This window comes from Crinia signifera, chromosome 2 (assembly GCF_055691185.1).
Source record: "Crinia signifera chromosome 2, ASM5569118v1, whole genome shotgun sequence".
NCBI classification, from domain to species: Eukaryota; Metazoa; Chordata; class Amphibia; order Anura; family Myobatrachidae; genus Crinia; species Crinia signifera.
Window position 1 is genome coordinate 235,559,357 of NC_139218.1, and position 12,679 is coordinate 235,572,035.

Genomic DNA, 12,679 nt, shown 5'->3' on the forward strand with positions numbered 1-12,679 from the left:
GCTTGCTGCTTACCACACATAGAATTCCACACATAGAATTCTTAAAGAACTACTGTGCCAAGGGTATACAGTATTTTTTAACACTGTACATATGGTGAGCCATATGTATTATTAAAAACCATTACAAAGGCAGGGTTTTGCAACATTCTTTGCTTTTATACATCCTGTCCACTATCTGTTCACTCATTTGATGGGTACAGGATCTCTGGGAGACGTTGAGCCTTCCCCAGTAATGCTGCTTTCAGACCGCAAAATTAGCTTTGACCAGGTATTTTAAAACATTTCTAAATAAAGCCCCTTTCACACCGCATGTCTTTAAACAGTATTTCATTGCAGTTTCTGTCCTTAAATGGTATTTCAATGCAGTTTTTGTTCCTTCACAACACTGAACCCGTTTTAACCCATAGAAAACAGTGGATGAAAAAAACGGGTCTGAAACGGGTAGGACCCTGCTTTATTACCGTTTAGAAATACCAGTTCAATAGAACCAGTAAATTCACTCTGCACCTTTCAGACTGCACAAATTACCATTTTAAAATGGTAAAAAAACTGCAAAATAATGGGTAAAAAGTGCTGTCTGAAAGGGGAATTACTCACCACTGCGTGTTGACTCTAGCTACAAAGAGTAGCCTACAGTTCCCCTGAACTGATCACTTTCTGTCCATGGTTTTATTGTAATACTTGCATTTCTTCTTTGGGCTGTGCACTTTTGTGCGTTGTACTTATGTGTTATATTCTTTGTTATGTTAACTGCTGTACAGTGCTGTATACACCACATTATGGCTAACAAATGAAAGATGATATATACAGGCTTCTATAGGGTTTTTACGGCATTTCTTCTTTAGTACACCCTGCCCAGTATTTTTAATTCTGATGACTAATTGTAAAAATAGGTAGAGATCGGCCAATAACTTTCAAAAATACATCAGTAAAACATGCTATTATAAACCTTGTACCACATCTTTATTTTAGGACATCAGGTGAGTGCAGTACTGCAGCAGTACCAGTTTTCTGCTAAATACTGTACTATATATACATAGATGGACACTAAAAATAATCTCTACGTGGAAATACTGTACTTCCAGTGCGAATAGAGGCACCATTGCACGGCAGCATGTACTGTATAGCGGGATATACTACTGATCCTCGCTGCCGCCTGTCAGTGTGATGTAATGTAGGGTGTCAGCCACCTGCTGTATGTGTACACGGGACACATGGGTCCGGCAAGGTGGCGGCTGTGCACAGATCCCGGGGAGGTGGAGGCGCGCCCCCGGCCGTGTCCCCGCTGCAGCCCCCCTCTCTCCCCCTCCTCGCTGCTGACGTGAGCCCGGCTGTTCTGTGGCTGCACACCCGGAGCCCGGACTCCTGTAAGTCACTGTGCAGCAGCAGCAGCGGCGGAGACAGGAGGAGGTAACAGTGAGCAGAGGGGACGTCTGCTCATCCTCTGCTTCCCCAGCACGTTCTGCCCTCTCCCTCACCCCAGTCACTCACACCGTCTGCAGGCGCCAGCACGGAACTCTCCGCTCTCCCTGGCTGCACACCCGGGCGCACAGGAGCCGGGCACCGCCACTAATCTCGGAGCAGTGAGGACGGAGCAGCCGGGAGGGGAGCGGGGCGCTGCTGCCATCACATGCTGCAGGTTGCGGACAGCCGCTATTACAGCTCTCAGCCAAACTTGGGTATCACACAGCCAACTCCTGGGAGTCTCCCTGAGCGGAGCCCTATGCCAGGCAGTGGCTTCTCCTGTGCGGGGGGCACCGGGATTATAGCTGCTCTCCCTGCACATCGTGGAGGTACAAAGTACGTGCCCAGGGAACCAAATTCCTTCCCCGGAATTGCCAATCTCTGCCCCGCAGTCTCCTGTCAGGAGCCGCCACTGGGGGTCGTGCTGCCCACTGCACGCAGCTGGCTGCATTACACTGACGCTTCAGGGGCCAGGAAAGGAACACACACATCAACCTGATCCCCCCAGCTCTACCCACTGCCTGTGTGCGGTCCGCATCAGCTCCCCACTGACAGCAGACTCCAGGGGCTCTGGAGGGAAATTGAATTGTCATTGTCGCTTGTTGGTCTGGTTCTAACTTTGAGGATTATTACAAACTCCAATAGCCCCACCCCTGCGGGACACTAGGGAAGTGTTAGCTAGTGTGCTGCAAGGACCGCCCCTGTGGAGCTACTAGCATGGTGCTGTGATTGCGCAGTGTAAGTGGAGTGTGGATTTTATGAAACAAAAGATGACTGTTGTTGCAATATAAATAACAGACTGAGTTATAATCTCATCATTAACTTCTCTAGGTATGTCACTTATAATGCAAGGAGTGGCTCAAATTGTTTGTGAATGTAGCCTAGTGCTAAGGATCATTCAGTAGTACAGTAGTTGCTGTAGCTGAACTACAAGAAAGCCTGCCAGTGGAGCTGGTCACTGATTTTGTGGTTCTCAAGACCAAGGTGCCAGATTATCACTATGACTGCCAGAAGAAGATGGTCGGGGCTGTTGTGGAACTTCAATCACCACCATAACCACCATGACAACTGCTACATCTACTGCTGCCTTCTGATTCTCATTACTGCCAGGGGTGAGTGACATCCAACAGAAAGCAGACAGTACCATTCTTCACAGCTGTATGCATGACATGGGACTGTAACAAGGTTTAGGAATTACATGTTAACTAAGAGTTCACATTGATTCAGCTAGTATGTATTTTAAAAGCAGGCACATACATGTTTACATGGCATTTGTGTTTCTCTGTTTGCATAGGTTAGGATGCTTTAATTATCCTGCTTATATGCAAGGGACATGATTAGTTGCTCAATACAACCTCATGTGAAAAGAAGTGTATTAACAAGGTATATGAATAGTACACAGTATATATGAATAGTACAAGTACACAGTGTCATACTGGTCTAACTTGCAACTGGTTGTGTTCAAATGTATGGAAATAAAGATGTTGCAAGTCACTTGTGATTATGGGTGCTGTGATAGGACATTGTCGGGATGTCATTATCCCCTTGAAGTAGCACATGTTTTTTTAGTTTTTTTATTTCATAGTTGCCATTTAACCTTTCTGGTAGAGGTGTGACATGTTTTGCCTGGTCCCAAGAAAACATTGGTCACAATGTACAGACACTGATGTGCCAGTATGATATTTGACATACATGCTCTTCTCTGTAATTGTTGCCCCCTGTGTATCCAGTTCAGCTCTTGCATATATTAAACAGGCAAATAACAAAGCAAATCATAGTAACATCATGGGATCTAATGTGAAGATGCAAATGATAATTAAATATAAATTCAGTAGATGAGTCTCAACATAGGGATTTGTGCACTGTTGAGCTTTGTCTGTTCACATTTCCACTGCCTGCTAATGTTATTTAAAGATGCGAGGCAAGCGTAGCATTGCATACTAATAGAAAGGTAAAGAGTTAATGTGATTACAAGGTCCATTTGTTGCATGATTGAAATGCAAAATGCCATACAGCTGGAAGGGTAGGGCAAACAGTTGGAGGGATGCTAACATGTAAAATGTATCTATTTTACAGATACAGACACACTATACTTAAGCCCCCCCAAGCAATGATAATTTTCTTTGATTTTTGGTGACTAAAAGCAATCTGGGCATTATTACCAGCAGTTAGAAGAAAGCTTAATAAAGATTATACTCAGTTTCACTGAGTATCCCTGTTTCACACTAATAGTTTTGTGCCACATTTTTGCAATTTTGTGTTTTAAGTGTACTGTACATACAATCTGCCCTGCACAAAATAAGGCATGCCACTGTCTTTTATTGTACAGTCTTATATGGCACAATGGATCTGTTCCTGGTGAATATCTCTAACATCAGAGATTTGTCTAGGGTGCCTACAGTGTTATCTTTGTGAATGCATCTCACTGTGGTATGTGTGTGCATCAGACGCTGAAATCTCTTTGTATTATGTCATCTGCCCATTTTTGCACATGGAAAATGTAATTGATTTTCAAAATGATAATGTGTTTCTCGCATCATGCAAATACCTCATTGATATATATATATATAGTGTGGTTGTATCAGGGTACAAGCAAACAGCGGCACTCAGTGGGTTTTCAAAAACTGTATAAAATTAAATTATAATAAATAAAATTATATGTTGATGTTGAGGTGAGGTATTGGCTCTCAGAAGAAATGCATGAGTAATGTATGTGATGAAGAGTAAGGACATGATCTGTTGTCATTTTTCCTGATGAAATAAATAGTGCTAGCATAAGGTCAGGGTATAAGCAGTCCTCTGGCTTTTTAGAATGAACGTCCTTATATATCTGTGCTTTCAGCAGCTGTATTCTCATAGATTGCTTCATTTTGGCTGCATTCTACTGTTATATAGAAAACTCAATTTTTTAGTGCTATTTTACCCATTGAATTTGGTATTTTTATTTCTTTATTTATAGCTGTGTGAGCCATTACCTGTGAGGTATACAAGAAATATACAAAGTTAAAGGCAAATGCTTTATTTCAAGTAAGCATAGATTCATTCCCAGCAATTAGCCAATTGGTGTACAGTTTCAATTGGCAATGCTCAAATATTATTAAGTGCTATGTTTCTCACATGATGTGGCAAAAAAGCACAATGACTCACATACTATATATATATATATATATATATATATAAATACTGGTAGTGATCCTGGCTCCGTTCGGAGAAATCACTGGCATGGCACTCCAGGTCTTGTGAAAATAAAACGATTTAATGTGCAACAGTTTCGGGGACCAAAACTCCCCTTCTTCAGGCAGACAGCATATATATATATATTCCACTTTTCAGTTTACTAGTTTACTGAAACCAGTACCACTACCTTTAGTGCTTTATCTGCAACATAACTGGAGGATGTACAGTACATGTCTGAATGACAAAAGTATGAACAGGATGCTGATAAAAACAGGGACATTTATGCTGCAAAATCCCCCAAATGCTGATTATTTCATTAAAAGTTATGGATTTATTGTTCATATAAAGGGTATTGTTGATCATTGGTGATTAAGTGGATGCATTTTGTAACAGTACATAACAGCATATCGCCATTATTTAACATGTCGGGGTTGCTATGCAAGACCTGGAAAAACTCCCTTCTTTTAAAGCTGTTGGTAAAACAATTTAGAAATGCATAGGGCTCCTATCTTGTGGGGGGTCCAGCTACGCCTCACTGGAGGAGTTGCATCCCATGCTAAAGGTAAGGTAACGCCATCCTGAGGTAACCTTGATGAGGCCTATGTCTATAGGGACAGCAGAAAAGGTATGGTAAATTGTTTCAGGCTGAAAATATAGCTGAACACCCTAATAAACTGCATGAAGAACTGTGACAGTCATTCTCTAGAGAAAACTGGTAGTGTCTCTGGAGTTATTGCAGCTTCATAAATAGATTTCTGTGTTTTCTAAATCTGTCCGGTTTCAAATTTGACTCACAAAAAAAACTGTGCTGCTTTGTTAGTCAACTGGTTCATGAACATGTTTGAGCATCCAAGCAATTTTATATAATTGAGTGCCTTTAAGTAATTGTTTGCACTTATTTCAAGTTCATTTAGAGCTTTTATGGTTTTTTTTTTAACAATACTCTTATTCTTATTAATAGTATGGTCATTTTATTAAACACTTTTAAAACTTTTGCCTTACAAAGAAAGAAAATAACTATATTATGCTTACTATATGTTTATGGTTTTTCTTATTGCATATACAGAGGAGATCACCTGTTTAAAGACATGATTTATACCAGTTTCACACATACTTAGAAATGAACGCACATCCACCCAGGATTTCTGTATGTGTGAATATAAATGACCTGCGATCAGGGTCACTGAGCTGAAACCCAGGAATTTGCCAGTTGCTAGACCCAGCAAATTCCCCGGACAAATGTCTGAAAGCGGTATTAACTAACTTACTAACTTTGTTGACTGCAGTATTACTACATGTTAGTAGGGAGCATCCAAAAACTTTTCAGTGTCGAGTCCTTCAGAACACCACACGAAGCAGGTGAAATAATGTGTATTTTTATATCTGTTATACCCAAGTAGTTAACATTTTAGCAGTGAGGTAAAAGCAAACATAAAGCAGTTATATGACAGCCAAATGTTCAGGATTATTACTTATAACAGGTGCAATAACTCATTGCAAGCACTCAGCACTTAGATTTGAATAGTCTTGTGCAATACAGAGTAAAGGAGGTGTAGGTTAATGCACACTGTAATAGCATTTCAAATGTTGAGTAGGAAATCTGCCCACAAATTTCCAAGCATTATTCCACACTGATTTGACGTGGTATTATGAAAGTCACCTGTTGGCTAGTACTGACATTTGAGTGTTGTTGTTGAATCTGTCCACTGTGTTTGAGACTAGATTGCTGATTTATGTCACCGAAAGCATCTTGAAGCTACAGTAGATTGCAGTAAGATTTATTCATATTCTTCATTCTGTCCTGCAGTTAGCTTTGTTCATGAGCAGGCACTGCAGTGGGTTATAACTTTAAGTATGCGGCATTGCACAAGTTGATAATAGAGGACCCCCTTATCCCATTCCAGATTGCTTATGAATAGAAAGTCCCTTTCTGTTATATGTTGTTGACTGTAATTATCCAGTATCTGTACATAGATTTTGCTGAGTTTTAAAGCCCACTTCTAGGATTTGGTTTCTGCACTGTTTACTTGTCCTGCTCTCTATATCACCAGTTTTGGATATATTTGTCCTGGGTGTTCAAAATCTGTTGTTTAAAAGATATCCCAAGTTTATAGTGACATATAGCAAATAAACAAACAAACAAACAAATGGGCCCTACACACATGCCGATGTGTGTAGGGCGACATAGCTGTGCTATGTCGGGCCGTTCTGCTCAGCACACAGAGCTGACAGCCCACACACAGAGTGAGCTTTCAGCTCTGTGGGCTAAGCGAGCAGACATCGCCAGTGTTCTCCGGTCGGAGAACGCTGCCGATGCCGATATTGATGGACACTGTTCATCAATCTCGGCCAGCGACAAAGACGCGTGGGGACGTGCACTGCTGTCGATATAGCCCCCACACATACACCGATGTGAGGGCATTTTCTAAGCGACTTTGCCAAACTAAGCAAAATCGCTTAGAAAATGCCTTAATATCGGCATGTGTGTAGGCCGTATTACAGTACTGTATGTGAGACTAATCTCTATCTTTATTCGGGTATGGTATAACTCTCCAACAGTCGGGATACCAACAGACGTTCTTCCAACATCGGAATCCTGACTGTTAGGAGCCCGACAGGTGGGGAGTGCATTAAAGCCCCTTGTAGGCTCCCTGCGCTCACCATGCTGCATATTCTCCGTCTATAAGGGTCATGGACCCCGACAATGGAAATAAGTCAGTGTAAATCAGGATTCCGATTGTTGGCTCCTGACAGTCAGGATTCTGCCAGAGAAACGACCGTGGTAATCCCAACTGTCAGTGAGTCATCCAGCACTCCTTTCTTCATAGTGCAAATGAGGTAAGAAACTAGACTAAAGACAATAAAATAAGAATTAACTGTGGAAATATAACATTAAAAAAAATATGAGAATAGATTCTATAAACAGAAAGATATGTTAAATTCTATAAATTATTCCATGGTAAAGTATATGGCAAATTATATTGTCTATCGTTTTGTTTCACTGCTCATCATTGCCCTGTTCAGTTTTGAAATAAGTGATAGTATTACCAATCATAGGTAATGCTCTAGATCAGTGGTTCTCAACCTCAGTCGTCAAGACCCCCACACAGTTCACATTTTCTAGGTCACCCACCATGTACACAGGTGCACTCATTACTCACTAACACATTTTAAAAGATCCACAGGTGGAGCTAATTCTTTCACTTGTGATTCTGTAAGGAGACCTGCAAACGTGCACCGTGTGAGGGTCCTGAGGACCGAGTTTGAGAACCACTGCTCTAGATGTTGTTTAACTAGCATTAAATGTATAATATTTGGAGAAAGTACATAACATATAAAACAATATTTTTAAGTCCCTCTGTCATTTAGTTTTATTGTCACCCCAAGTCATTTTTTTAGGAAGCTATAGGTAAGATATATATTTTGACTTTATTAATATCTTCAGTATTTAATAAGTTTTCATTAACTTCCTCACCCTTTCCATTGAAAAGTAGTTACTTAAAATTAACTTTGTTAACCAGAAGAAGGGGACACAGAAGTTTTGAGAAGCAGTGCAAGGGTTAGCTATTAACAAGAGAAGCTATCAATTCCTGTCACACGCGCACACACACACACACACACACACATATAGACCACACATAGGATCCACGGTACACCGTCTTGTGATATTATCCTTTGACGATATTTAATGATTATATAAAGTATGCCGAAGTCTGAGGAAAACCAATGTTCTTTTTTGTTCTCATTTGTAACCTCGCCTTGCATAGCGTATCTCATTGGAAAATGAGATTATGCTGTGTAAGGCTCTGCCTCGTTTATAAACAATTTTTCAACGTCGAAGCTCAATTTCATGCCCCAAGCCCCTATTTTTATTTTCTGCCCATAAACAGAAAATGTGTAGTAAGGGAAAAATCTGTGCAGGCATTGAACTTTGAAACATTTAGTAACAGCAGTTGTCTAAAACAAAGTACTGTTTCTCACCACTGTATACTAAATCATCAAGATGATTACATATACTTTACATAGACTATGGGGGTTACTAAATCCGATATTTTGACTGTCGGAGCGTCCAGACATTCAGAATCCCGGGCCGTTTTTGCACAGCTCGACTGCAACGGGACAGTCAGAATTCAATGTTTCAGCTGTCGAGTGTCGGAAATTGGGTGTGTCGGTGAAAATAACTGAGGATTGTCGAGAAACGCCCATGAATTCAACAATCCACTGCCTTTTTTGTCAAAATGTACAGTATCAGAATTGTTTTAAAGTTGGATTTGTTTTGTTGGAATCCGACTTCAATGCTGTTGGAAATAATGACCGGGATTGAATACCACCCTATATATTATTATAGCTATGTGCAAAGTGTTGGTACCCGTAAAGCTCATGGAAACAATGCATCCTTCCTCCTGAAAAGTTATCAAATTAAAAGCTAAAGCGTGTATACCTGCATACCTTTGTTATTACATTAAATAAGGTACTTGTGAGTTATCCGGGCTGCCGATTTTTTCATCGCGCCCGAAATCGTGGGCATCGTGGGCATCGTGTCGGTCGTGGCCGTTATAAGGGGCCGCGACACGATGCCCGCGATTTCCCATAGACAGTAATGTTAAAAGACGCGATGGACCCGATTTCCCATAGACAGCAATGTTAAAATAAAATGACAATGTGAAATTGGCCAATATGGCCATTTCACATTGGATATGTTTTAAAAAAAAATGTTTCATGGCCCCCCACCACCGTTAACGCCACCCCGCTATTGACGCCAACCCGAAGCGTAGCGAGCCCGCGAGGGGCGGCGGTACGCGTCCTCCGACCTTTTCATACCCCCACTATCCACGTTGGCGTGGAGCTGAGAATAGAATAGTGTGGCAAGCGCAGCGAGCCACCGAGCCCGAAGCATGGCGAGCGGACGCGGACACCTGTGAAGCCCGCAAGGGGACGCGGATACCTGTGAAGGTATCCGCGTCCCCGCCAGGGGCTCGCTGCGCTCGCCACGCTTCGGGCTCGGTGGCTCGCTGCGCTCGCCACACTATTCTATTCTCAACTCCACGCCGACGTGGATAGTGGGGGTATGAAAAGGTCGGAGGACGCGTACCGCCGCCCCTCGCGGGCTCGCTGCGCTCGCCATGCTTCGGGTTGGCGTCAATAGCGGGGTGGCGTTAACGGTGGTGCGGGGCCATGAAACCTTTTTTTTTTTTAAATATATCCAATGTGAAATGGCCATATTGCCCAATTTCACATTGTCATTTTATTTTAACATTGCTGTCTGAGGGGAAATCGGGTCCATCGCGTCTTTTAACATTACTGTCTATGGGAAATCGGGTCCATCGTGTCTTTTAACATTACTGTCTATGGGAAATCGCGGGCATCGCGTCGCGGCCCCTTATAACGGCCACGACCGACGCGATGCCCCCGATTTGGGGCTAAATCGCGGGCATCGCGTCAGTCGGGTGTCCTTAAGTTAACTAAACTTAAGGACAAAATCGGCAGCCCGGATAATTCACAAGTACCTTGAATAATGCCAAGAAGCCATAAAAAGGGATACATTATTTCTTATTCTTCAAAGATATTGTATAATGGCTTGGACAGATTAGTTGGCACCCCTTAAAAAAGATAATAAATAATTGGTTTATATTAAAATCTAAAACTAATTTATTTCTTAAATAAGCATCACACATATCTTTAATCTAATTAGTCATTCAATCTATTTAAAATTTGTAATTTTAGTGGTTGGTATCATTGTGTGCACCACATTTGACATGGACCAAAGAGACCAAAATAGAAAGTTTTCTGAGAAGATCAGAAAGAAACGTATGGACAAGCATGTTAAAGGTAAAGGCTATAAGATTGTGGTCAAGCAGCATTTTGTTCTTGAGACTACAGTTTCAAATTTTATTTAGAAGTTTCAAGTATAAAATATGCAAGAGGAAAGTTATCCCTACATTTAAAATAAGTTTATAAAAACATGTATAAAAAATAAGATAATAAAAAGAGCCAAGTAAAAAGATATATAAGCTGAACCCAAGTGCAAGGTGTGTCAGTGTCTGATCGCAACATTGCATGATTTTTGAGGAACAGTGCGCTCCATGGATAAAGACTCCACTTTTAATAAAAGTGAAGAGACCTTCACTTTTAATTAAAAAAAAAAATCATAAGACATTGAAACTGGAATTTTGCTGCTTGGAGAATTTCATTTGGAAAGATGAGTCAAAATTAAAGCTTTACCTTTATGTTCTCGGAAAGAAAAAAAATAAGCTTTAAAAGAAAATAACTGTATTTACTGTGAAAGATGGAGGTCTCCTGGTTATGTTTTGGGGTGCATTGCTGCATCTGGCATAGGATGTCTTGAAACTGTGAAACGTGCAATGAAATATAAAGACTGTCAAGGCATTTTGTAGTGAAATATACTGCTCAGGGTCTTATTCACAGTTTCAGTCGTAGGAGTATAGTATGTATCAGTTCTGTTACCAAGAATTCTGCAACTCTGCGACATTAGCAGGTGATTTTTCACTTACAGAATATTATGATGATTTTACTGTTTACAAAATTCCCCTTCTGTAATTCCGGAAACATAATAATAAAATAATAACTTGATGCTATACGCATGCGCATTAGCAAAACATCGCTCCTCTGTGCATATTTCTTTTTTTATTATTAGCTTTTGGGATTCTAGTTAAAACTGTTCATTACATTTTGTGACGGCTAAAGGGGCATGTACACGGTGCAATGTGAACTACCTATGTGGACTATATAGTCTATACCAGTAGAAAACCTAGGGCCCGATTTAGACTTGGCATGGCAGCCTATTAACGATATACTGCGCATGCTTTCAGTACACAACATGCATGCGCAATGCTGTGCTGCAATGGAATCCTGTTACTATTTCTAATCACAAGCCATTCACAAGGTTATTAACAGGAAGTAGGCATCTGCAGGTGGAAATCGACCTTTTAGTGGGAGTGCTAAGAAAAATGCTAGGCGTGCCAGAAAAACTCCCCCACTAGGTGCGTCAAGGAAAAAGCAGGTGTGCGTAAGCGCTTTAATGGGCGGGTGTGTGATGTCAGCAACAGCCCGGATATGTCTGTTATCATTGCAGCTACTCTAAGCCTGTGATGACTTGTGCCCAGTTATAAAAACATTCGATGGTAAGCCTGTTACGATATATATATCGTCTCACTTCCGCTCAGCGGAATCTCCTGCGTTCCAAGTGGACGCCATATTGTCCAAATGGAGCGCAAACAAGTCCGCATACTCTTTAAGATGTAGGGGGGGCGGGCATTACTGGAACTTGTTTGCGCTCCATTTGGACAATATGGCGTCCACTTGGAACGCAGGAGATTCCGCTGAGCGGAAGTGAGACGCACTTTGCGTTCCACAGAAAAGAAAATGGCGGCGGCTTTGGAACGCACGGCGAATATGCCGATCGGCTGCTATAGATCAGCGGCAGCATATCTGAACACTTGGGAACCTCCCCCGGCATTAGCGGGGTGTTTGGTGAGCATTTCTTTATAGTGAAGCTCTTATTTTTCAGCGGTTGAGCTTAATTAAATGCAGGAGGGGATAAGCCCTTAATGAATGCCCAACAGGAAATGACGTTTTCGATTTGGGCCTATATATAGCCTTCCCTAGGTATAGGCTGTCATTCTGCCACTTGATACACTAGAGGTTACTTCCTGGTCACTCAGCATTATGTAAGTACTTGTTTTGTTAGGTTGTTTTTTCTTTGGGTCAGTAATGATCCTGCTTGTAATCACTGTCCTATATAGGATTACCTTCTATGTATATATATTGACTGGGTCTATATGTTTATATTTGAAGCTGACCTGGATGTTGACATCTGCTACTGAGTGGGTGTACTCAGTGTAATTGGGACAAAACACTGTGTATTTGTATGGGCCAGTTTTAACAAGAGCGCTGTTATCTGGTGAAAAGTAAGTCCCGCTTACCGTTTATACCATTTTTTAGTAGCCCACTTATATCCGGTGTTGGTGACGGTATAACGAACTGGGATTAAAGGGAGAACAAATTTCTAACCCCCAGA

At 41.4% G+C, this 12,679-nt stretch overlaps 1 protein-coding gene across 1 annotated transcript in view; it reads left to right on the plus strand.

The window, feature by feature from the left end:
• The first annotated feature begins 1,208 nt into the window (after positions 1–1,208).
• The window catches only part of TMEM132E (transmembrane protein 132E), a 415,763-nt gene continuing 404,292 nt past the window's right edge, over positions 1,209–12,679 (plus strand). Inside the window, exon 1 of the mRNA XM_083174037.1 lies at positions 1,209–2,576. Within this exon, the coding sequence (XP_083030163.1) occupies positions 2,465–2,576 (112 nt within the window). The 5' untranslated portion in view covers positions 1,209–2,464. The remainder of the gene's footprint in view (positions 2,577–12,679) is intronic.